The 26633-nt window shown below is 44.0% G+C and overlaps 4 protein-coding genes across 4 annotated transcripts; all 4 read right to left on the bottom strand.

Moving 5' to 3' along the window:
- Positions 1-2968: 2968 nt before the first annotated feature.
- LOC146974870 (olfactory receptor 1E5-like) lies at positions 2969-3494 on the bottom strand. Its single transcript, XM_085798958.1, has one exon. It carries the CDS (start codon positions 3458-3460, stop codon positions 2969-2971), a length of 492 nt encoding a protein of 163 aa, XP_085655084.1. The 5' UTR covers positions 3461-3494.
- A 5068-nt stretch (positions 3495-8562) lies between these two features.
- LOC146974869 (olfactory receptor 1E16-like) lies at positions 8563-9525 on the bottom strand. The gene has a single exon (XM_085796869.1). It carries the CDS (start codon positions 9523-9525, stop codon positions 8563-8565), a length of 963 nt encoding a protein of 320 aa, XP_085652995.1.
- A 7768-nt stretch (positions 9526-17293) lies between these two features.
- Positions 17294-17942, bottom strand: LOC146974868 (olfactory receptor 1C1-like). The gene is given in 1 exon segment (XM_085798957.1): positions 17294-17942. A coding segment is annotated over 1 exon segment (648 nt). The 5' UTR covers position 17942.
- Positions 17943-22705: 4763 nt separating this feature from the next.
- Positions 22706-23668, bottom strand: LOC146974867 (olfactory receptor 1E16-like). The gene has a single exon (XM_085798956.1). The coding sequence runs from the start codon at positions 23666-23668 to the stop codon at positions 22706-22708; it is 963 nt and encodes a 320-aa protein (XP_085655082.1).
- Positions 23669-26633: the final 2965 nt, after the last annotated feature.

The raw sequence follows: 26633 nt of genomic DNA, 5'->3' as shown, positions 1-26633 counted from the left end.
GCAGCTGCTTAAAAAGTTTAAAAGGTCTAAAAAATGAGTTTTTGTCAGTTCAGACTGTCTGCGAGAGGTGTCATTGGACCCAACGTGAACAACCACTCGTTTTATGGAGGACGGGAGAGAGTGCAGCAGCGCCGGGAGTTTGCTAAGTATGACTGGAACTGTGGACCCAGGGAAACAGTGTGTGGCGGCGTTAAAAAAGCGGACATTTCTGATTATTGAATCTCCAACTATTAATGTGGTTGGGGAGAAAAGTGGACGAGGGGGTGACGACTGCTGGTTCCCGTTGCCAGGGAGAGTGGAGTCTGAGTCAGTGCTGTGAGAAGAGGACGCGGAGTGAAGACGGACCGGGTTGGCAGCGGGGACAGCAGCCGGGACGGAAGAGGGATTCCCCGACATCGGTTCCAGGCGAGGGGGGATCCCAGAGGGGCTGAGCGCAGCTGCTTTCCGGAGCTTTTGACGGGGTGCGAGAGTGAGGGGAGCCGGCTTTGATGACGGAGGAGAGTGGTCATTTTTAAGTGGGGGGAAATTATCCTCATCCAGGATGGAAAACTTGTTGGACAATTTGAGGGATGCAGGTGTGCATTTCTGGAGAGTATTCCACGATTCCTTCCGACGGGATCCGGGGGCGGGGGTGAAGTTGACCAGTGCCTTGGGTTTAGCTCCTAGCCGGGACCAGTGAGCTGCTGCGGCCGTGGTGGCAGGATTTTCCGGAGACGTGAGTGGGACAGTCGAGTCGAGTTCTCCGGTGGATGTGGAGTTGGCAGCGGGACCCAGGGCGACGACCAGCGAGTCCATGTTGTGCTCGTCTTCCCTCAGCTGGTGCAGCAAGGACATCCTTCCTTCCAGCTCGTCGATCCTCTGGCTGAGCCGGAGGCAGCTGTCACATCCAGGCGAGGTGAGTGGAGCCATGTCGACGGTGGGGTCGGTGGTTTTCTGGGGAGGAATAACACAACTGTGGCCAGTAACGGAGTCGAAATAGGTGACGGGTTGTGGTGGTTGTTGTTATTGTTGGTAACGTAGGCCGGTGAGGTCAGCAGAGACAGTAGCACAGGGGGAGACTTAACGTACACGCGAGGGCTCCAGAGGGAGCCCAGTGCGGAGAGTAGATTCAATACACACAGGTCAGCGTTTGGTCAGCGTTTGGTCAGCGTTTGGTCAGCGAGACTTACCGGCACAGGCCCATAGACTGGGCCTGGTGAGTTAGACCGGCGTCCGGTAAGCTGTGTTGGTGGTCTTCCGTGGAGGTTAGCCCAGTGCTAACAGTGGTTGCACGGTGTGGTGCCGGTCGGGAATCAGGATAAAAATTTAAAAATCTACACATCCGATTATCCAGAGGGGTACGCCGAATTAAAACACAGACATTGCAGACTTGTAATCAGCTGTCAAGTGGCGTCAATATTGAATAAAAACCTGTTTAAAATCGGATTGTAGCAGCTTTTGAGGCAGCGAGTCTACACTGTGTCGTGGCTCAGGCGGCCATTTTTTAGCCTTGAGATAGGCCGAAGTCTCGGGACCGAGCCGGCACGAGCCACGCCGTGCTGCATTCAGGACCGCTGCTGCTTTGTGGGGCTTCAATGCTGCCGTGTGGAGCCTTAAAGTACCTTTGCTTTCGCACGTACTGATGAAAATTGAGGTAATTGTTTGTTTCAGAGCTGCCCTGTGCTGCTCAGGCCTACAACTCTTTGTTTTGAGTTTAGATTGATATGATTTGTTTCTCCTTTTCTTTCATAAGCCAGAGTTAAAGTGTTTCTTTTTGTTTTGTTCCTCATCATTTAGATAAATTAATTTGTTTATGATTTTGGATTAAACTCTGGCAAGATTTTGATTTATTTGGTTTGTTTATTTAATTGTTAGTATTTTCTTTGGTTTCCTATTCACCCTCCTAGTTTATTCTCTTATTTTCTTTTTGGTCTGTTGTGCTCTAACCTGAGCTTGCTCGAGCTACACCATGGGCAGCAGTTCTTTTAGTGTACCTGTACCAATAGGAGGGGAATAGTGAGTGGGGTTTTTCTTTGTTTAATAATTTTGGGGGTTATTTTGATTTTCTAATTGAGATTATTTGTCCAGTTTAAATATTGTTTTGATATGTTATAGTTTGAGTATTTTGTCAAAATATTGTTTGGTTTGGTTAGTATATTTGTGTGCTGACCTTCTTTCTTTTTTTTTTTGGTTGCTTTGTTTTTGGTTGTTTGGTCTCAGTTAGTGGGTCAGCCACAAAGGTTTTCTTTTTCTTGAATTATTTGTTTCTTATTTTCATATGATTTCATGCGCCACTAATTGTTCCTCTCTGTCTGCTTAATTCCAGGTGCTGAGGGCCTCACTGGTGACCTACCCCCCTACTTTGGTGATGGTGTCCTATTGTGTGTAGTGTCCTTCCACTCCTTTTTTGGTTTTGCCCTTGCATGTGTGTGTTTAGTGTTTTACATGTGGACTGTGGTGCTCTCATTTTAGTTGACGCCCTCACTCCCCTTCACTCACCTTAACCATAGCGGCCCCAGCCCTGGAGAAAGCCCTGTTCCTTTCTTGGTATTAAGTAAAAAGAGAAACACATTTTAGGGTAAATTCCCATGTTTTAATATTTGTGAAATAAACTTTTGTACAATTTTCTGATTGGAAACACGTCTCTTGCCTCTCAGTAAAACGAACTTGTGTTGTCCTTAGTTTAGAATCTTAGTTTATTGCTTTACTCACACATTTACTTTTCTTTATTTTTGTTTCCTTTTCTTTTTCTTTTTCCCGGGTTAAACCCTGGGGTGGCGTTGTTGGTTTTGGTTATTCTTTTGATTTAAGTTAAACTATTAAAATTACTCCCTCGCTCGCCACACATGGATGACTTTTTCGAGATCTGTGAAGGTGAGGAATGGTTTGATTTGTGAAATGGTGCGGAGTTGGAAAAAGCTGGCTTTGACTACTGAGTTGACCTGTTTATCAAATTTGAGTGCTGAATCGAAAGTGACACTGAGGTTCTTTAGGTGGGGTTTGATGAGGGTAAAACATGACCAAAAGCAAAACTGGTGGTATAGTCATTGCAGGCCAGCCTCAATATCTGACCATAGTCACAGAAATAGCTGTTAACAACCAGAGATTTACAATAGGAAAGTCTTGTGAGAAGTCCAACTGCAATAAGTGTAACAATAATGACCAAGAGCCAGAAAGAGGCAATCAAAGACAACATGAACCTGTGAGTCACTTTGACTTGATAGTGCAGTGGAAAGATGATGGCCACCAGTCTGTCATAGGACAGTGCCACCAGGTTAAGAGCCTGCATTGACAGGCAGGTGTAGCAGAAAAACATGAATGTCAAGCAGTCGTTGTAGGGAATGTAGCGATGGTTAAACAGAAAGCTGTCAAGAACCTTCGGCACCAGAGCAGAGCTACCAAACAAGTCCACAAATGCCAAGTTAAAAACTGCAATATATTTTGGAGTCCTTAGATTATGATCCAAGCCTATTACAGCCATCACAACTGTGTTTCCCAGAACTGAAACAATACACAAAAAAGAGAAAAACATAGTAAGCCTTAATGTTAGGTATACCAATAAATCCACTTATTATGAAATATGCAGGACAGACTATTGTGATGTTTTTTCCCAGAGCTGAGTTGAATAAGTTCATTGTAAAACTGGTTGAGCTTTTCCTGCCTACAGTGCAGTCATTAGGTAAATGTCTTCTTCACTGTGTCAGTGCTGCGTCCTGTTCTCTGTGACGATGAAACTCTGCCAAGCTTTAACTGTTGAGACAGGAGGGGTTAATAAGAGAGGCAGTCCTCCTGAGTTCATGTCGGTGAGGTCAATGTTTGACCTCTGTGTCTATTGTATGTACTGCACTGCACTCATTGGCCCTCATTTATCAAACTTGCGCAGGATCTGGTGTAGATTCTTGTGTAAATATCAGTGTACGCCAAGTGTCACGTGTGATTTACTAAAAGCGTGTACGCTGCTGATTTCGGCGTAGAACCGGCGTGGTATTGATAAATCCGGCGGCTGAAAACGAGCGTAATTTAAATGTCACGCCCCGATATATTCCTGCTTTAGAGGCGTCGCCCTGCCCCTTTTACCACATGGAGACACGGAAGACGGCCAAAAAGAGGGACTTTACTGACATTACCGCGTTGAACATGGAGAGGGCGGCAACATTAAATATCTGGACATTGATAGATTGATAGTTTTTGTGACTGATAAGTGTCATCCCGGTGGATGGAGGCTGCAGACGCACATGTCACCGACCACGTCAGGAAACCCAGCGACCTCATGAAATGCTCCTGCAGTTTACTAAACACAAGTGATTGAGGAGAAATCATATAGGCATATTACTGCTGCGAACGCGACTTTATGGAGGGATGTGAAACACCGGCCCGATCTCCCGCTGACAGGTCCCGGTGACAGGAAAAAAAATAAAAAATAAAAAACACTCCGCCGCGGAGATCAGCTGCACCTGGACAGGGGGCTCCGGTGTCCGGCAGAGAGAGAGACTGAGGAGCCGTCCGGTCATGCTCTGGTGCTGCAGATGTTGGAAGTTTGTGCGTGTGATCTACAATAACAGGTCTGTCTGTCATTGACTGTTTCTGTTTACACAGCTGATTAATGAGCATCTGTCACGTCGTGGTTTTTAATTCATCTCAGTTGCTCAAAATAAAAGTCGAGTTAAATTTTCAACACGGACTTGGTGGTATCGTTTCTCTTTTTTTTTGGCTACTTTTTTATCCTTTTATCAATATAAACAACAACAACATGTGGTCCACATCGCTGCGTTATTAGACTATGGTTTAATAATCATTTTGACACAGCAGCACTCGTTCCTGCATGTTCTACGCTGGTTCCAAATGTGCGTACACCTGGTCAGAGCTGGCGTGAGATTTGTGCGTACCGTACGCTCACGCTCAGATTGATAAATGCCGATCCTTGCGGTGAATTTGGTGTACACCCATTTTTTTGGTGTACGCAAGTTTGATAAATGAGGGCCATTAAAACTAACAGGATTCAGGTTGAAGAGACACATTTCCATTCAAAGGTAATGGAATAGCAGTGGTCAGTTACTGGCAACAATATTACTGTATCTAGCCCTCCATATTATTGTACTGTTGATATTCTGGGTTATCTATAGCAAAAATAAGCCTTGGACTTCAGCCTAGTCCTTTTCAGTCATTGTGTGAATTTTACTGTGTGAAGTTAAAGCAGATATCAGTGGAATGTTTTTGTTAATATAAGTCCTAAATAGTCCTATTTTCCGTCAGCAATCACTTACATGAAGTATTTCAGCCTAAACACGAGTCTCTCCGTCACTCTGCTCTGCTGTAACCCGAGGAGAAAATTTTCCTTGTGGGATACAAGTGTTATCCAATGAGGGGAGAGAACGGCATGAAGGGCTGTGTGTGCAGCCAAGGGATGCGTGTGAATGTGGTGACGTAGCACGAGGACCAATTGATGCCTGACAAGGGCGGGGGCTGCTAACTCATGGTGCGTTCAAGGAAACTCGTACTTTGTGTTTTTCCTTCCTGTGAAGTCATACCAGTTCGATCTGGTACGAGTTCACGGGTCGGAAGTTACGAGTGGCCGTTATAGGGAACTTTCACAGACAACAGGACGGTAAAAACACGAGCTACGGGTTACCTGGAACGCTACCAAGTCGTAGTTGTGACTTGAAGCTGTAACTTACGGTTTCAAAAGCCTGCCTTGAACACAGCATTAGCCGAAACGGCCGTGCCACTGATATCTGCTTTAATAGGTGTATTCATGTATGATGATGAGTTGTTAGTTGTTTATCCACACAGATGGTCAGCTTTTGTTATTTATACTGTATGACCAATATATACTATTCATTCGATCACTGAAATAAATAAATAAATGAAAAACTTTTTTTTTTTCATTAAGTAAAAAATTGATGTTTTGGAAATAGCTCTCCAGGTAAGCAACAACAGTTACTCACAAAAAACACTTCATATTCGCCCAGAAAATAACAGTGTAACAAAGTTTTTTATTTGCAGCCACAGCAGCACTTTACTTCAAGCTACTGTGGTCTTTCATTCTGAAATGCTCTGCAAAGAAGTTTCAACGTTTCTGGTACTTGCTTGGCAAACCTCGCACAGAGTAGATGTGTGGTATAAAGAAATGTAACACCACTTCAGTGAATCTGTCAAACATACGTATATTTACCTGTGGGTCGACAAAATTATTTTTGGCACATGATCTGATCTTCTGATGGATCGTACAGATGGAGTCATTAAAAAGTCCCTCTATTTACATGTTTTATTTCAATAGTTCAGTCTCTGATAAGCAGACTATATTAGGGGATAAACAGCTAGCCTTCCAACTCTAGCTGCAGACAGCAGCATTTGTTCTGCTCTGCAGCCTCAGTAAGGTTGGTGTTGCTCCACATGAACCAGTTCTCTACATAAGCAGACCAAGAACCATGTCACCAGCTGTAGTTCAAGACCAGATTCCAGCAGACGAGAGACAGTTGGTGGTGCCAGGAGTCTGGGCTAGCTACTCAGCCAACATTGAACTTTCAAATTAAAACAATTTCATGTAGCCCCTCATAAATAAATAAGTGTGCGGTCCAAAACGAATATTCCACATGAGCTCTGCAAAAAGCTACGTTTATTCTGACGCAACTTGTCAAGAAAAGACAACATGAAGAGACGAGATTAATGGTGCGTTCCAGGCAACCCGTAACTCGTATTTTTCCGACCTGTTCCTATGGTTACCCGTTAGAACGTACAGTCAAACTCGTAACTTCCCACCTGTGAACTCGTACTAGATCGATCTACTCCCAGTTCCCAGTTCGCGATATTTTTTTTCGTAGGATGAGTCCGGGAAAGTCCCGCCTTTCCCGCCGTTCCCGCCTCTGATTGGCTAGATGGGCTCCATTTTCGACTCTGATTGGCTAGAAGGGCTCTCGCCTGATTGGTTGTTTGTTTTGGTTGTGAAACGGCTGTGTAACGGCTGTGAAACGCAGGCTGTCGGCAAAGCGTGATAAGTGCCTGGATCTACTTGGACTCTCTCTACTTATCTGGCCTGTCTACACTCTACCTGGTGTTTTTACTAAACTTAACCAACTCCTTTCTTCATTGCCTAAACCTAACCAGTGGCACAATTACACTTCTCACTCAAACTCAAAATGTAAATTTGGACTCTCTCTACTGGCCTGTCTAGCCTCTACCTGGTCTTTTTACTAAACTTAACCAACTCCTTTCTTCATTGCCTAAACCTAACCAATGGCACAATTACACTTCTCTCAAACTCAAAATGTAAACTTGGAATATTAATTTAAAAACTAATTTTTTTTTAAATGTGAAACCAGCGGGGATCGAACTCGGATTCACCACACCGCAGGTGAAAACGCAAACCGCTACGCCATGGCATCTGATTACATTTCATATTTCAGTTGTGTGTATTTTAGTTTACTACAGTACTGTTGTGAGATGACGTCAATCGAAGGAGAATTCATCCAGCCAATCAGAGGCGGGGAAGGCGGGACTTTCCCGGACTCATCCTACGAAAAAAAACATCCTACGAAAAAAAATATTGCTCCCAGTTCGTAACTCGTAACTTGCCTGGAACGCTACAAACTTGTAACTGGTGACTTGAAGTCGTGACTTACGGGTTAAAAAGCCTGCCTGGAACGCACCATAAGATCATGGGTTGTGACTCCACCCAAAAAGGTTGTCATATGATATTTTAACCACATCACCCACACTTAGCCTATATGTGACTATCGGCTGCAGCAACACATACAAACAGCAACAAAGAAAATTCCACTTGCATCTTCATCGATCAGTTCTTTAAACTTGCCTTTGATTGTGTTAGTTTAAAAAAAACATGGCCTGAAGCTGAACTCTAATCTCTAACACAGTTTTGGATAGAGTGATAACAAAACATTTTGTCAGGAGTTCAGCTATCAGGCATACCACAGAGTTTAGGTGCCTTCACCCCAAAATGATTTTCCAGAGAATGATTTCTGGGTACCAACTTTATGAATGCAAAATTAAGCCTCTTTAAATGCATTAAACTTTGCATGAAAACACATGACAGTAACTACAAAAATACTTCCAGATAAAAACTTGACTACCAATTTTTTAAAGTTGTTATGTACAATAAAAGAGATTTTGATTTTGCAACAACCCTTATAACTGATCACTTCATTTAAGCTGTGACTCTGAATCAAACAACTTTAGCATAGACTGATTTTCTAATTCTTAATGCTTTATGATTATATAATATTCAAATGCATCATCTACACATCAGTCGTTTGGCTTCTGAATTCCTGCCAGCACATTAAAACAAGAAATGTGGGGGACAAGTAGATATTTCTATTGTCCTTGTAATATCCCTAACATTGCAAGAATTGGTGTGGTAGTTACTGAGTGTGGTGTCATTTAAAGGGATTTTGATCTAATTTGAAATGCAATCTCAAATATTTGTATTGACTATAAAAAGATATCTTGTATTAGCAATGACAATTTATTTTTATAATGTACATGGACCAGTCGTAACATAACATAACAAATGTATGCCTCATGTAAAATTCAAAAAACAATGCTCACTATAAGTTTACTTCTTTGTTGTTATATTGGACTTAACTGCATTCTGTTTTTAAATAACTTTTTTAGAGATTCTTTGATTTCCTGTGTCTGCAAAACATAAATAATTGGGTTCAACATGGGAGGGACGATAGAGGTCAGAGACAGGTTTATGATCCTAGCATTGGGATGTATTTTTTCCAAAGAAGTAAATGTGATTAATATTGGCAGGAAATAGATTGCAACTAATGAAAGATGAGCTGTGCAGGTTTTAAAAGCCTTAAGTCTTTCCTGAAATGTAGCCACTTTACTCAAAGCATAGCCAATATATAGGTAACTACACACAATGAATATCAGTGGAAACCAAAGAATAAGCACTGGTAACAAAACACTAATGGCATAATTTGGAGTTTTGTCATTGCAGGCCAATCGGTATATCTGACCATGGTCACAGAAGTAGCTGTTAATAACAACAGACTCACAGAAGGAAAGTCTTGTGAGAAGTCCAACTGCAATAAGTGTAACAATAATGACAAAGAGCCAGAAAGAGGCAATCAAAGACAACATGAACCTGTGAGTCACTTTGACTTGGTAGTGCAGTGGAAAGATGATGGCCACCAGTCTGTCATAGGACAGTGCCACCAGGTTAAGAGCCTGCATTGACAGGCAGGTGTAGCAGAAAAACATGAACGTCAAGCAGTCGTTGTAGGGAATGTAGCGATGGTTAAACAGAAAGATGTCAAGAACCTTTGGCACCAGAGCAGAGCTACCAAACAAGTCCACAAATGCCAAGTTAAAAACTGCAATATATTTAGGAGTCTTTAGATTATGATCTAAACCTATTACAGCCATCACAACTGTGTTTCCCAGAACTGAAACAATATACACAAAACAGAGGAAGACATAGTAAGCCTTAATGTTAGGTATACCAATAAATCCACTTATAATGAAATATGCAGGATGCATAAAAGTGATGTTTTTCCCCAGAGCTGAGTTGAATAAGTTCATTGTAAAACTGGTCGAGCTTTTCCTGTCCACAGTGCAGTCATTAGGTAAATGTCTTCTTCACTGTGTCAGTGCTGCGTCCTGTTCTCTGTGATGATGAAACTCTGCCAAGCTTTAACTGTTGAGACAGGAAGGACTAATAAGAGAGGCAGTCCTCCTGAGTAGAGTTATCACAATACCAAAATGAGTACCCACGATAGTATACCAGACAAAGTATCACGGTTCCAGGTATTATCACGATACTGTGGCCTTTTTAAAAAAAATAATAATTTAATTTTTATGAACTAACACAAGTTATAATTACATATTAATAGGTCATACATGGAAATATTTCAACTTTTTTTAATCAACAGACAAGCAGTAACTTGTTCTAGATATATTATGACCAACACAATATTTGATATTCAATCAATCCATCAAGTTTATTTCTAAAGCACATTTAAAAACAACCCAAGTTGACCAAAGTGCTGTAATGCAGGCATAATACAAAGAATTATTAAAAAGTGATAAAACAAAACAAAAGCAGCAACCAACAAAAGATGGAGGAAATACAACAAAGAGAAATCACGGGGATGTAAAAGCTAAAGAAAAAATGTGAGTTTTTAGTCTTGATTTAAAAGAGTCGATGGAGGGGGCAAGTCTGACTGAGAGGGGGATGCTGTTCCAGAGTCTGGGGGCAGCAACTGCAATGGGACCGTGGGACTGTTAAAAGCTCTTGGTCAGCCGACCTGAGGGGTCTGGAGGGGGAGTAAGGGGTTAGAAGTTCTGTCAGGTAGGAGGGGGCCACTCCATTCAGGGCTTTACATACAAATAAAAGAAGTTTAAAATCAACGCGGTATTTAACTGGCAGTCAGTGGAGAGAGGCTAGGACAGGGGTGATGTGGTCCCTCTTTCGTGTCCCTGTCAGGAGTCTGGCTGCAGCGTTTTGAATTAATTGTAGACGGGAGAGGAGTGATTGATTGATTCCAGTGTGGAGAGAGTTGCAATAGTCCAGGCAGGTGGTAATGAATGCGATTGTAGTGGGATGGGTACTTTCTCTTTGCTCCTGGTGTGGTTCCGTCCCTTTAATTGAGCCCAGAGTATATAAGAGGGAGGGACTCGCTGCCTTTCTCTAGCAGCTGGTGCACACTTCCCCTTCCGGGTTACCTGGTCTCAGGTGCTGCAGGCGCGCTGCACTCAAGGGGGTGGATCGGACTACACGCAGGCGTAGCTCACAGTCGGCCATATGAGGACGGGCAACTTGCTCTGACTCTGGCTGCAGTTACAGTGCAGAAGATAGGTGATCCAGTCATCTGCACTAAAAAAACGATTCATAACTCTGTGAAAAATAAATCAGTATGTAGCTATTACTTTAACTATTTGCATAATGTCACTATAATGTTACTTTTACAAAAAAAAATACATTATTAAAATTATCCGTGATTCTAAATATGCTGCATCATAACTGCATAGGCGTTCATAAAAAAACTGTTTTGAAATCGGACAAAAACTGAGCAAGTTATGGTCATTATAGCAGAACATGCACCATAGGCTTAATGCTCTGAGGGAGAGAGTTGCCCGTCCCAAGATGGCCGCCGTACTGGCTACGCTTTGTCATTGGGAAACAGCTGCGGGTGAGTCATCTAGTCTTCTTATATATATCTATGGCTGCACTCCTCTCCTCCGCTGTTGCGCATTCACATCCGACAGCACAGACTCAAATGTCCCTCCTCTCCTCCTGGTGCCTGAACTGCACCACGCTATGCGGTATGTAATGTTTGCTCCGAACCGTTATCAGCCTTAGCCATTCAGTCCCTAATTGTACTGCACTCCTCTTTCCTCCGCTGTTGCGCATTCACCACGCTGCATAGACGCTGGCAGCGCCCAAAATGTTCGTTGGCTCCCTCTCTCCCTCTCCTCCTGGTGCATGTGCCACGCCACGCTGACGGGGTATGTAAATGTTTGTTTTTCGCTCGTCATCAGCATAGTCATTCAGTCCCTAATTTTACTGCACTCAACTTTACAGATAATAATAATAATAATAAATTTTATTCATAAGCGCTTTTCCAAAAGCTCAAAGACACTTTACATACAATAAATGCAGTTAAGAACACAAGACATTCAATTAAAAGCAGCAAAGACAGTATAAAACATAGAAAACAATATAAAACACACACAGAAATTATGTATTAAAAGCTGATTTAAAAAGGTGTGTTTTTAACATTGTCTTGAAAGTTGGGAGGTGAGTGCAGGTGCGGATGGGTTTGGGGAGTGAGTTCCAGAGGGAGGGGGCAGTGATGGAGAAGGCTCTGTCCCCCCAGGTTCGGTGCTTGGTCCGTGTGGGTAGTGACAGGATGTTTCCTTCGGATGAGCGGAGGTCGCGGGAGGGGGTGTGGTGATGGAGCAGGTCTGTGAGGTAGGGGGGGGCCAGGTTATTAAGTGCTTTGTGTGTGAGGAGGATGATTTTGAACTGTATGCGGTGAGTGATGGGCAGCCAGTGCAGGTCACGGAGGACGGGGGTGATGTGATCTCTGGAGCGGGTGTGGGTGAGCAGGCGTGCGGCTGAGTTCTGGATGTATTGCAGTTTATTGAGGAGTTTGGACGGTGAACCATAGAGGATGCGGTTGCAATAGTCCAGTCTGGATGTGATGAATGCATGGATGAGGGTTTCTGCAGCAGAGGAGGTGAGTGAGGGGCGGAGACGGGCGATGTTCTTGAGGTGGAAGAAGGCGGTCCTGGTGATGTGATTGATGTGGAGGTCAAACCTTAGCTTACTGTCGAAGATGATTCCTAGGTTGCGGGTGTGGGATGAGGGAGACAAAGTGCAGTTATCAAAGGTGAGGGAGAAGTTGTGGCTGGCTTTAGTGCGGGATGTGGGGTCAATGATGATTATGTCCGATTTGTCACTGTTCAGTTGAAGATAGTTTGTTTGCATCCAAGATTTAATTTCTGTGAGACAGTTGCTGAGGGTGGAGTGGGTGTTGTTGGTGATGGCTTTGGTGGAGATGTACAGTTGGATATCGTCGGCGTAACAGTGAAAATGGAGTCCATGCTGACGGATGATCTGGCCAAGGGGGAGGATGTAGAGGATGAAGAGGAGGGGACCAAGCACCGACCCCTGGGGGACACCTTGTGACAGGGGAGCGGTGGTGGAGGTGCAGTTGTTGATGCTGATGAACTGTTAGGATGTTGATGAGTTTGGAGGGTATGGGGTCCAGGGTGCAGGTGGAGGTTTTTATTCCGGTCATGATGGTTGTGAGTTGTGCTGGTGATACTGGAGAGAAGTGGGTCAGGTACTGGATAGTGGTGGGTGGGGAGGCAGGGAGGGAGGCAGGCGGGGAGATGGGAGGGATCCTGGAGGTGTTGAGGTTACTGTAAATGGTGTTGATTTTTGTTTGGAAGAATGATAGGAATGATTGGCACTTTTCAGTAGTGAATGATGAGGAGGTGTTGTCGTGAGGTTTGAGAAGGGAGTTGATGGTGGAAAACAGAGCCTTGGGGTTGTTGGAGCCAGAGTGGATGAGGTGGGAGTAGTGGGTGGTCCGGGCAGCATTGAGTGCTTCTTTGTACTGTTGTAGGTGGTCGGTGTAGGCGAGAAGGTGAACTGTTAATCCGGTTTTATTGCAGAGTCTTTCAAGTTGTCTTTTCCGGGTCTTCATTTGGCGGAGTGTGGGGGTGAACCAGGGGGCAGAGTGAGTGAAAGAAACTGTTTTTGTTTTGGCGGGGGCAAGCTGATCCAAGCAGGAGGAGAGTGTGCAGTTGTAGTAGTTAACCAGGTCAGTGGGGTCATCAGATGGTGGGCGGGGTGAAGCAGACAGACAATGGGTAAGTGAGGTTGAGAGAGCAGAGGGAGAGATGGATTTAAGATTTCTGAAGGTTATGGTCCGGTTTTGTTTTGTGGTGGGGATGGGGATGTCTATGTCCATGGTGATAGCCAGGTGGTCAGAGATATGCAGGTTGTGGCTGGTTAACTGTTGGATGTTGAGATTGGTGGAGCAGACCAAGTCCAGAATGTGACCACGGCTGTGTGTTGGGAAGTTGATATGTTGGGTGAAGTTGAGACAATTTAACAGTTCCAGGAATTCTGTGGCCGGTTTATTGTCTGTGCTGTCAATATGTAGATTAAAATCACCTAGGAGGAGAACAGATGGCGAGATGGCAGATAGCTGGGTTAGAAGGTCAGCAAGATCAGAAAGGAAGGAGGGATGTGGTTTGGGGGGGCGATATATGATGGCTGTGACCAGAGGACAGGGACCAGAGAGTTTGTAGGTGAGGTGTTCAAATGAGGGGGCAGGAGGAATGGAGATGGTGGTTGTCTTGATGTTGTTTCTGTAGATGGCAGCAATGCCACCTCCCCGGCCCTCTGTGCGGGGTTTGTCCATATAGGTGTATCCTGTGGGGGTGGCTTGGTTTAATGAAAAATAGTCCAGGGGTTTTTGCCAGGTTTCAGTGAGACAGAGAAAATCCAGGTTATTGTCTGTTATGTATTCACTGAGGATGAGGCTTTTGTTGTTGAGGGAGCGGGTGTTAAATAAGGCTACTTTGAGGTGATGTTGCATTGTGAGGGGCTGTGAGGACCGGGGAAGTGGACGCAGGTTGACCAGATCAGGATGTCTTGTGCTCAGTGGGCGGGGGTGCCTGCATGTGATGATGGTCTGAATGTGAAAAGTTACAGGTTGTGGGTGTAATGACTGATGTGACCAGGGGGAGGTGCTAGTGGTCATGAGTGAGCTGTGAGCTGCCAGTGAAGCTTTGGGCGGAGAAGAAGAGTGAGCGGAGTGAGTGGGGGGGGTGTGGCAGGTAAACAGTCATGTATGTGCGGTGGTATGGATGGCGTGCTGCAGGTTAGCCGCTAGCATGCGGCTACCGTGCCTGTTCGGGTGGAGGCCGTCGTTTTTGAAGAGGGGGGAGCGGTTCCAGAACAGATTAAAATTGTCTATGAAGTTGATGTTGCGAGTGGAGCAGGTGGACTGTAACCAGGTGTGGAGACTGAGAATCCTGCTAAAACCTTCTACTCCGCGGGCCACGATGGGAGTCGGCCCGGAAATAAAAACAGACTTCCCGCAGCTGCTTAAAAAGTTTAAAAGGTCTAAAAAATGAGTTTTTGTCAGTTCAGACTGTCTGCGAGAGGTGTCATTGGACCCAACGTGAACAACCACTCGTTTTATGGAGGACGGGAGAGAGTGCAGCAGCGCCGGGAGTTTGCTAAGTATGACTGGAACTGTGGACCCAGGGAAACAGTGTGTGGCGGCGTTAAAAAAGCGGACATTTCTGATTATTGAATCTCCAACTATTGATGTGGTTGGGGAGAAAAGTGGACGAGGGGGTGACGACTGCTGGTTCCCGTTGCCAGGGAAAGTGGAGTCTGAGTCAGTGCTGTGAGAAGAGGACGCGGAGTGAAGACGGACCGGGTTGGCAGCGGGGACAGCAGCCGGGACGGAAGAGGGATTCCCCGACATCGGTTCCAGGCGAGGGGGGATCCCAGAGGGGCTGAGCGCAGCTGCTTTCCGGAGCTTTTGACGGGGTGCGAGAGTGAGGGGAGCCGGCTTTGATGACGGAGGAGAGTGGTCATTTTTAAGTGGGGGGAAATTATCCTCATCCAGGATGGAAAACTTGTTGGACAATTTGAGGGATGCAGGTGTGCATTTCTGGAGAGTATTCCACGATTCCTTCCGACGGGATCCGGGGGCGGGGGTGAAGTTGACCAGTGCCTTGGGTTTAGCTCCTAGCCGGGACCAGTGAGCTGCTGCGGCCGTGGTGGCAGGATTTTCCGGAGACGTGAGTGGGACAGTCGAGTCGAGTTCTCCGGTGGATGTGGAGTTGGCAGCGGGACCCAGGGCGACGACCAGCGAGTCCATGTTGTGCTCGTCTTCCCTCAGCTGGTGCAGCAAGGACATCCTTCCTTCCAGCTCGTCGATCCTCTGGCTGAGCCGGAGGCAGCTGTCACATCCAGGCGAGGTGAGTGGAGCCATGTCGACGGTGGGGTCGGTGGTTTTCTGGGGAGGAATAACACAACTGTGGCCAGTAACGGAGTCGAAATAGGTGACGGGTTGTGGTGGTTGTTGTTATTGTTGGTAACGTAGGCCGGTGAGGTCAGCAGAGACAGTAGCACAGGGGGAGACTTAACGTACACGCGAGGGCTCCAGAGGGAGCCCAGTGCGGAGAGTAGATTCAATACACACAGGTCAGCGTTTGGTCAGCGTTTGGTCAGCGAGACTTACCGGCACAGGCCCATAGACTGGGCCTGGTGAGTTAGATCGGCGTCCGGTAAGCTGTGTTGGTGGTCTTCCGTGGAGGTTAGCCCAGTGCTAACAGTGGTTGCACGGTGTGGTGCCGGTCGGGAATCAGGATAAAAATTTAAAAATCTACACATCCGATTATCCAGAGGACTACGCCGAATTAAAACACAGACATTGCAGACTTGTAATCAGCTGTCAAGTGGCGTCAATATTGAATAAAAACCTGTTTAAAATCGGATTGTAGCAGCTTTTGAGGCAGCGAGTCTACACTGTGAGTTTAGATTGATATGATTTGTTTCTCCTTTTCTTTCATAAGCCAGAGTTAAAGTGTTTCTTTTTGTTTTGTTCCTCATCATTTAGATAAATTAATTTGTTTATGATTTTGGATTAAACTCTGGCAAGATTTTGATTTATTTGGTTTGTTTATTTAATTGTTAGTATTTTCTTTGGTTTCCTATTCACCCTCCTAGTTTATTCTCTTATTTTCTTTTTGGTTTGTTGTGCTCTAACCTGAGCTTGCTCGAGCTACACCACGGGCAGCAGTTCTTTTAGTGTACCTGTACCAATAGGAGGGGAATAGTGAGTGGGGTTTTTCTTTGTTTAATAATTTTGGGGGTTATTTTGATTTTCTGATTGAGATTATTTGTCCAGTTTAAATATTGTTTTGATATGTTATAGTTTGAGTATTTTGTCAAAATAATGTTTGGTTTGGTTAGTATATTTGTGTGCTGACCTTCTTTCTTTTTTTTTTCTGGTTGCTTTGTTTTTGGTTGTTTGGTCTCAGTTAGTGGGTCAGCCACAAAGGTTTTCTTTTTCTGGAATTATTTGTTTCTTATTTTCATATGATTTCATGCGCCACTAATTGTTCCTCTCTGTCTGCTTAATTCCAGGTGCTGAGGGCCTCACTGGTGACCAACCCCCCTACTTTGGTGATGGTGTCCTATTGTGTGTAGTGTCCTTCCACTCCTTTTTTGGTCTTGCCCTTGCATGTGTGTGTTTAGTGTTTTACATGTGGACTGTGGTGCTCCTATTTTAGTTGACGCCCTCACTCCCCTTCACTCACCTTAACCATAGTGGCCCCAGCCCTGGAGAAAGCCCTGTTCCTTTCTTGGTATTAAGTAAAAAGAGAAACACATTTTAGGGTAAATTCCCATGTTTTAATATTTGTGAAATAAACTTTTGTACATTTTTCTGATTGGAAACACGTCTCTTGCCTCTCAGTAAAACGAACTTGTGTTGTCCTTAGTTTAGAATCTTAGTTTATTGCTTTACTCACACATTTACTTTTCTTTATTTTTGTTTCCTTTTCTTTTTCTTTTCCCCGGGTTAAACCCTGGGGTGGCGTTGTTGGTTTTGGTTATTCTTTTGATTTAAGTTAAACTATTAAAATTACTCCCTCGCTCGCCACACATGGATTACTTTTTCGAGATCTGTGAAGGTGAGGAATGGTTTGATTTGTGAAATGGTGCAGAGTTGGAAAAAGCTGGCTTTGACTACTGAGTTGACCTGTTTATCAAATTTGAGTGCTGAATCGAAAGTGACACCGAGGTTCTTTAGGTGGGGTTTGATGAGGGTAAAACATGACCAAAAGCAAAACTGGTGGTATAGTCATTGCAGGCCAGCCACAATACCTGAGCATACTCACAGAAATAGCTATTAAGAACCAGAGATTTACAATAGGAAAGTCTTGTAAGAAGTCCAACTGCAATAAGCACAACAATAATGACCAAGAGCCAGAAAGAGGCAATCAAAGACAACATGAACCTGTGAGTCACTTTGACTTGATAGTGCAGTGGAAAGATGATGGCCACCAGTCTGTCATAGGACAGTGCCACCAGGTTAAGAGCCTGCATTTACAGGCAGGTGTAGCAGAAAAACATGAACGTCAAGCAGTCGTTGTAGGGAATGTAGCGATGGTTAAACAGAAAGATGTCAAGAACCTTCGGCACCAGAGCAGAGCTACCAAACAAGTCCACAAATGCCAAGTTAAAAACTGCAATATATTTTGGAGTCCTTAGATTATGATCCAAGCCTATTACAGCCATCACAACTGTGTTTCCCGGAACTGAAACAATATACACAAAAAAGAGAAAAACATAGTAAGCCTTAATGTTAGGTATACCAATAAATCCACTTATTATGAAATATGCAGGACGGACTATTGTGATGTTTTTTCCCAGAGCTGAGTTGAATAAGTTCATTGTAAAACTGGTTGAGCTTTTCCTGCCTACAGTGCAGTCATTAGGTAAATGTCTTCTACACTGTGTCAGTGCTGTGTCCTGTTCTCTGTGACGATGAAACTCTGCAAAGCTTTAACTGTTGTGATGGGAGGGGCTAATAAGAGAGGCAGTCCTCCTGAGTTCATGTCGGTGAGGTCAATGTTTGACCCCTGTGTCTATTGTATGTACTGCACTGCACTCATTGGCCCTCATTTATCAAACTTGCGCAGGATCTGGTGTAGATTCTGGTGTAAATATCAGTGTACGCCAAGTGTCACGTGTGATTTACTAAAAGTGTGTACGCTGCTGATTTCGGCGTAGAACCGGCGTGGTGTTGATAAATCCGGCAGCTGAAAACGAGCGTAATTTAAATGTCACGCCCCGATATATTCCTGCTTTAGAGGCGTCGCCCTGCCCCTTTTACGACATGGAGACACGGAAGACGGCCAAAAAGAGGGACTTTACTGACATTACCGCGTTGAACATGGAGAGGGCGGCAACATTAAATATCTGGACATTGATAGATTGATAGTTTTTGTGACTGATAAGTGTCATCCCGGTGGATGGAGGCTGCAGACGCACATGTCACCGACCACGTCAGGAAACCCAGCGACCTCATGAAATGCTCCTGCAGTTTACTAAACACAAGTGATTGAGGAGAAATCATAGGCATATTACTGCTGCGAACGCGACTTTATGACCATCAGCACCACTGGCATGGTTCGGCTGATGGAGGGATGTGAAACACCGGCCCGATCTCCCGCTGACAGGTCCCGGTGACGGGAAAAAAAATAAAAAATGAAAAAACACTCCGCCGCGGAGATCAGCTGCACCTGGACAGGGGGCTCCGGTGTCCGGCAGAGAGAGAGACTGAGGAGCCGTCCAGTCATGCTCTGGTGCAGGAGATGTTAAAAGTTGATCTACAATAACAGGTCTGTCTGTCATTGACTGTTTCTGTTTACACAGCTGATTAATGAGCATCTGTCACGTCGTGGTTTTTAATTCATCTCAGTTGCTCAAAATAAAAGTCGAGTTAAATTTTCAACACGGACTTGGTGGTATCGTTTCACTTTTTTTTTTGGCTACTTTTTTATCCTTTTATCAATATAAACAACAACAACATGTGGTCCACATCGCTGCGTTATGAGACTATGGTTTAATAATCATTTTGACACAGCAGCACTCGTTCCTGCATGTTCTACGCTGGTTCCAAATGTGCGTACACCTGGTCAGAGCTGGCGTGAGATTTGTGCGTACCGTACGCTCACGCTCAGATTGATAAATGCCGATCCTTGCGGTGAATTTGGTGTACACCATTTTTTTGGTGTACGCAAGTTTGATAAATGAGGGCCATTAAAACTAACAGGATTCAGGTTGAAGAGACACATTTCCATTCAAAGGTAATGGAATAGCAGTGGTCAGTTACAATATTACTGTATCTAGCCCTCCATATTATTGTACTGTTGATATTCTGGGTTATCTATAGCAAAAATAAGCCTTGGACTTCAGCCTATTCCTTTTCAGTCATTGTGTGAATTTTACTGTGTGAAGTTAAAGCTATGGTCTACGGTTTGGAGCATTGGTAATTATTATTAACATCGTTTATACAGCGATTATGGTCCTGTGGTCCGATATACACAATATAAATAGCAAAAAGAACCAAAAAAATCCATTCAGTCTATCAGCCTTGGGCCTGCATAGAAATTGACCAATGGGCGCCGCGCGCCCTGTCTTGCGCCAATTGGCTCGTACCCTCCATCCAATCCCCTCGTCTCGCCTGCTCCTCCTCGACCCGCCTCGTCCCCACCCCCTCCGCTTAGAAACTACCAAGTAGTTGTAACCGCTCTGAGCTGCTCAGCCACAGACACATGAACCCACCAATTCAGCACCTGCTGCCCTCCATCCCCGGTCGGTCTGCCGAAAAAAAGCCCCACTAGGATTCAGAGAAGCACAGTACAGAAGCACAGAATGTGTTGCTGCCCTTATTACTAGTACCGGTGCCGCATCGAGTCTCCCTGATCCTCTCCCCGACACACAGCTGCTTCCAGCTGCAGCTGACCGGGGTGCTCTGCACCCTGCACACCGCGGCCCTGCTGAGCTACTGGTCTTCCTCCTCTCCCCGACACACAGCTGCTTCCAGCCGCAGCCTGAGCGGTCTCTCTGCACTGCGGTGCTGCGGAGCTCCAGGCCCCGGTCTTTCTGCTCCTCTTCCCCAGACACAGCACCCTGTGGCCGGTCACCCAGCGTGAGGAGTCTCCCTGTAGCATGAGGCTGTGCTAATGGTTGCTAATGGCGGTGCTGCTCGTACCAGCGGTCGCCGCGGTCCCGTTGCCGGGGACGGCGACGACGGTACTGGCACCGCCTCGTTACCGGCAGCTGGTGCACAGCGGCGGCGCCAGCCCCGATGCCGCCGCTGTGCACCAGCTGCCGGTAACGAGGCGGTATTAGTAGGCTAGCGCCGAGCACAGCCTCATGCTACAGGGAGACTCTTGGCGCTGGGTGACCGGCCACAGGGTCCTGTGTCTGGGGAAGAGGAGCAGGAAGAGTCGGGGCTGGAGCTCCGCGGCGCCGCGGTGCAGAGAGACCCAGCAGCGGCGGTGCTGAGTTTATGTTGAACAGGTAATCTTTGGTTTTATTGTGGAAGTTGTGACTGTGAATATGACATTTGACTCCGCATTCAAAGCCGCGTTTGGTTTCTGCAGGCAGCAGGCTTGTTGCTTGCTCCGCTCTGCTCTGTGAGGGGAGGGGGGGGGGGGGGGGGGGGGGGGCGTGTCGCGAGGAGGTCCCGAGGGGCGGGCCATACGAGCTCAGAGGGGAGGGGCGGGGGTGTGTGAGAGGTGCTTTTTTCAAATTTTTCTCATCCTCTTTCAAAACGTAGATCATAGCTTTAATAGGTGTATTCATGTATGATGATGAGTTGTTAGTTGTTTATCCACACAGATGGTCAGCTTTTGTTATTTATATTGTATGACCAATACTATTAATTCGATCTTTGAAAAAAATAAATAAATAAATGAAAAACTTTTTTTTTTCATTAAATTAAAAATTTATGTTTTGGAAATAGCTCTCCAGGTAAGCAACAATAGTTACTCACAAAAAACACTTCCTATTCGCCCAGAAAATAACAGTGTAACAAAGTTTTTTATTTGCAGCCACAGCAGCACTTTACTTCAAGCTACTGTGGTCTTTCATTCTGAAATGCTCTGCAAAGAAGTTTCAACGTTTCTGGTACTTGCTTGGCAAACCTCGCACAGAGTAGATGTGTGGTATAAAGAAATGTAACACCACTTCGGTGAATCTGTCAAACATACGTATAATATTTACCTGTGGGTCGACAAAATTATTTTTGGCACATGATCTGATCTTCTGATGGATCGTACAGATGGAGTCATTAAAAAGTCCCTCTATTTACATGTTTTATTTCAATAGTTCAGTATCTGATAAGCAGACTATATTAGGGGATAAACAGCTAGCCTTCCAACTCTAGCTGCAGACAGCAGCATTTGTTCTGCTCTGCAGCCTCAGTAAGGTTGGTGTTGCTCCACATGAACCAGTTCTCTACATAAGCAGACCAAGAACCATGTCACCAGCTGTAGTTCAAGACCAGATTCCAGCGGACGAGAGACAGTTGGTGGTGCCAGGAGTCTGGGCTAGCTACTCAGCCAACATTGAACTTTCAAATTAAAACAATTTCATGTAGCCCCTCATAAATAAATAAGTGTGCGGTCCAAACGAATATTCCACATGAGCTCTGCAAAAAGCTAAGTTTATTCTGACACAACTTGTCAAGAAAAGACAACATGAAGAGACCAGATTAAGATCATGGGTTGTGACTCCACCCAAAAAGGTTGTCATATGATATTTTAACCACATCACCCACACTTAGCCTATATGTGAATCGGCTGCAGCAACACATACAAAGAGCAACAAAGAAAATTCCACTTGCATCTTCATCGATCAGTTCTTTAAACTTGCCTTTGATTGTGTTAGTTTAAAAAAAAACATGGCCTGAAGCTGAACTCTAATCTCTAACACAGTTTTGGATATAGTGATAACAAAACATTTTGTCAGGAGTTCAGCTATCAGGCATACCACAGAGTTTAGGTGCCTTCACCCCAAAATGATTTTCCAGAGAATGATTTCTGGGTAGCAACTTTATGAATGCAAAATTAAGCCTCTTTAAATGCATTAAACTTTGCATGAAAACACATGACAGTAACTACAAAAATACTTCCAGATAAAAACTTGACTACCAATTTTTTAAAGTTATATACAAGAAAAAAGATTTAGATTTTGCAACAACCCTTATAACTGATCACTTCATTTAAGCTGTGACTCCGAATCAAACAACTTTAGCATAGACTGATTTTCTAATTCTTAATGCTTTGTGATTATATAATATTCAAATGCATCATCTACACATCAGTCGTTTGGCTTCTGAATTCCTGCCAGCACATTAAAACAAGAAATGTGGGGGACAAGTAGATATTTTTATTGTCCTTGTAATATCCCTAACATTGCAAGAATTGGTGTGGTAGTTATTGAGTGTGGTGTCATTTAAAGGGATTTTGATCTAATTTGAAATGCAATCTCAAATATTTGTATTGATTATAAAAAGACATCTTGTATTAGCAATGACAATTTATTTTTATAATGTACACGGACCAGTCGTAACATAACATAACAAATGTATGCCTCATGTAAAATTCAAAAAACAATGCTCACTATAAGTTTACTTCTTGGTTGTTATATTGGACTTAACTGCATTCTGTTTTTAAATAACTTTTTTAGAGATTCTTTGATTTCCTGTGTCTGCAAAACATAAATAATTGGGTTCAACATGGGAGGGACGATAGAGGTCAGAGACAGGTTTATGATCCTAGCATTGGGATGTATTTTTTCCAAAGAAGTAAATGTGATTAATATTGGCAGGAAATAGATTGCAACTAATGAAAGATGAGCTGTGCAGGTTTTAAAAGCCTTAAGTCTTTCCTGAAATGTAGCCACTTTACTCAAAGCATAGCCAATATATAGGTAACTACACACAATGAATATCAGTGGAAACCAAAGAATAAGCACTGGTAACAAAACACCAATGGCATAATTTGGAGTTTTGTCATTGCAGGCCAATCGGTATATCTGACCATGGTCACAGAAGTAGCTGTTAATAACAACAGACTCACAGAAGGAAAGTCTTGTGAGAAGTCCAACTGCAATAAGTGTAACAATAATGACAAAGAGCCAGAAAGAGGCAATCAAAGACAACATGAACCTATGAGTCACTTTGACTTGATAGTGCAGTGGAAAGATGATGGCCACCAGTCTGTCATAGGACAGTGCCACCAGGTTAAGAGCTTGCATTGACAGGCAGGTGTAGCAGAAAAACATGAACGTCAAGCAGTCGTTGTAGGGAATGTAGCGATGGTTAAACAGAAAGATGTCAAGAACCTTTGGCACCAGAGCAGAGCTACCAAACAAGTCCACAAATGCCAAGTTAAAAACTGCAATATATTTAGGAGTCTTTAGATTATGATCTAAACCTATTACAGCCATCACAACTGTGTTTCCCAGAACTGAAACAATATACACAAAACAGAGGAAGACATAGTAAGCCTTAATGTTAGGTATACCAATAAATCCACTTATAATGAAATATGCAGGATGCATAAAAGTGATGTTTTTCCCCAGAGCTGAGTTGAATAAGTTCATTGTAAAACTGGTCGAGCTTTTCCTGTCCACAGTGCAGTCATTAGGTAAATGTCTTCTTCACTGTGTCAGTGCTGCGTCCTGTTCTCTGTGATGATGAAACTCTGCCAAGCTTTAACTGTTGAGACAGGAAGGACTAATAAGAGAGGCAGTCCTCCTGAGTAGAGTTATCACGATACCAAAATGAGTACCCACGATACTATACCAGACAAAGTATCACGGTTCCACGTATTATCACGATACTGTGGCCTTTTTTAAAAAAAATAATAATTTAATTTTTATGAACTAACACAAGTTATAATTACATATTAATAGGTCATACATGGAAATATTTCAACTTTTTTTAATCAACAGACAAGCAGTAACTTGTTCTAGATATATTATGACCAACACAATATTTGATATTCAATCAATCCATCAAGTTTATTTCTAAAGCACATTTAAAAACAACCCAAGTTGACCAAAGTGCTGTAATGCAGGCATAATACAAAGAATTATTAAAAAGTGATAAAACAAAACAAAAGCAGCAACCAACAAAAGATGGAGGAAATACAACAAAGAGAAATCACGGGGATGTAAAAGCTAAAGAAAAAAGGTGAGTTTTTAGTCTTGATTTAAAAGAGTCGATGGAGGGGGCAAGTCTGACTGAGAGGGGGATGCTGTTCCAGAGTCTGGGGGCAGCAATTGCAATGGGACCGTGGGACTGTTAAAAGCTCTTGGTCAGCCGACCTGAGGGGTCTGGAGGGGGAGTAAGGGGTTAAAAGTTCTGTCAGGTAGGAGGGGGCCACTCCATTCAGGGCTTTACATACAAATAAAAGAAGTTTAAAATCAACGCGGTATTTAACTGGCAGTCAGTGGAGAGAGGCTAGGACAGGGGTGATGTGGTCCCTCTTTCGTGTCCCTGTCAGGAGTCTGGCTGCGGCGTTTTGAATTAATTGTAGACGGGAGAGGAGTGATTGATTGATTCCAGTGTGGAGAGAGTTGCAATAGTCCAGGCAGGTGGTAATGAATGCGATTGTAGTGGGATGGGTACTTTCTCTTTGCTCCTGGTGTGGTTCCGTCCCTTTAATTGAGCCCAGAGTATATAAGAGGGAGGGACTCGCTGCCTTTCTCTAGCAGCTGGTGCACACTTCCCCTTCCGGGTTGTCTCAGGTGCTGCAGACGCGCTGCACTCCTCTCCTCCGCTGTTGCGCATTCACATCCGACAGCACAGACTCAAATGTCCCTCCTCTCCTCCTGGTGCCTGAACTGCACCACGCTATGCGGTATGTAATGTTTGCTCCGAACCGTTATCAGCCTTAGCCATTCAGTCCCTAATTGTACTGCACTCCTCTTTCCTCCGCTGTTGCGCACCACGCTGCATAGACGCTGGCAGCGCCCAAAATGTTCGTTGGCTCCCTCTCTCCCTCTCCTCCTGGTGCATGTGCCACGCCACGCTGACGGGGTATGTAAATGTTTGTTTTTCGCCCGTCATCAGCATAGTCATTCAGTCCCTAATTTTACTGCACTCAACTTTACAGATAGGCCGAAGTCTCGGGACCGAGCCGGCACGAGCCACGCCGTGCTGCATTCAGGACCGCTGCTGCTTTGTGGGGCTTCAATGCTGCCGTGTGGAGCCTTAAAGTACCTGTGCTTTCGCTCGTAGGCTACTAATGAAAATTGAGGTAATTGTTTGTTTCAGAGCTGCCCTGTGCTGCTCAGGCCTACAACTCTTTGTTTTGAGTTTAGATTGATATGATTTGTTTCTCCTTTTCTTTCATAAGCCAGAGTGTTTCTTTTTGTTTTGTTCCTCATCATTTAGATAAATTAATTTGTTTATGATTTTGGATTAAACTCTGGCAAGATTTTGATTTATTTGATTCATTTGGTTTGTTTATTTAATTGTTAGTATTTTCTTTGGTTTCCTATTCACCCTCCTAGTTTATTCTCTTATTTTCTTTTTGGTTTATTGTGCTCTAACCTGAGCTTGCTCGAGCTACACCACGGGCAGCAGTTCTTTTAGTGTACCTGTACCAATAGGAGGGGAATAGTGAGTGGGGTTTTTCTTTGTTTAATAATTTTGGGGGTTATTTTGATTTTCTAATTGAGATTATTTGTCCAGTTTAAATATTGTTTTGATATGTTATAGTTTGAGTATTTTGTCAAAATATTGTTTGGTTTTGTTAGTATATTTGTGTGCTGACCTTCTTTCTTTTTTTTCTGGTTGCTTTGTTTTTGGTTGTTTGGTCTCAGTTAGTGGGTCAGCCACAAAGGTTTTCTTTTTCTGGAATTATTTGTTTCTTATTTTCATATGATTTCATGCGCCACTAATTGTTCCTCTCTGTCTGCTTAATTCCAGGTGCTGAGGGCCTCACTGGTGACCAACCCCCCTACTTTGGTGATGGTGTCCTATTGTGTGTAGTGTCCTTCCACTCCTTTTTTGGTTTTGCCCTTGCGTGTGTGTGTTTAGTGTTTTACATGTGGACTGTGGTGCTCCCATTTTAGTTGACGCCCTCACTCCCCTTCACTCACCTTAACCATAGCGGCCCCAGCCCTGGAGAAAGCCCTGTTCCTTTCTTGGTATTATGTAAAAAGAGAAACACATTTTAGGGTAAATTCCCATGTTTTAATATTTGTGAAATAAACTTTTGTACATTTTTCTGATTGGAAACACGTCTCTTGCCTCTCAGTAAAACGAACTTGTGTTGTCCTTAGTTTAGAATCTTAGTTTATTGCATTACTCACACATTTACTTTTCTTTATTTTTGTTTCCTTTTCTTTTTCTTTTCCCCGGGTTAAACCCTGGGGTGGCGTTGTTGGTTTTGGTTATTCTTTTGATTTAAGTTAAACTATTAAAATTACTCCCTCGCTCGCCACACATGGATGACTTTTTCGAGATCTGTAAAGGTGAGGAATGGTTTGATTTGTGAAATGGTGCAGAGTTGGAAAAAGCTGGCTTTGACTACTGAGTTGACCTGTTTATCAAATT

This window comes from Trachurus japonicus, chromosome 14, assembly GCF_045865225.1.
Source record: "Trachurus japonicus isolate A0001 chromosome 14, Traja_1.0".
Taxonomy (NCBI): domain Eukaryota; kingdom Metazoa; phylum Chordata; class Actinopteri; order Carangiformes; family Carangidae; genus Trachurus; species Trachurus japonicus.
The sequence above is the reverse complement of the archived record's forward strand: the minus strand, read 5'-3'. Positions and strand labels throughout refer to the sequence as shown.

Excerpts from the sequence above, each read along its gene's own strand:
- LOC146974870 (XM_085798958.1), bottom strand. The coding sequence starts at position 3,460 with ATGGCTGTAATAGGCTTGGATCATAATCTAAGGACTCCAAAATATATT.
- LOC146974869 (XM_085796869.1), bottom strand. The coding sequence starts at position 9,525 with ATGAACTTATTCAACTCAGCTCTGGGGAAAAACATCACTTTTATGCAT.
- LOC146974867 (XM_085798956.1), bottom strand. The coding sequence starts at position 23,668 with ATGAACTTATTCAACTCAGCTCTGGGGAAAAACATCACTTTTATGCAT.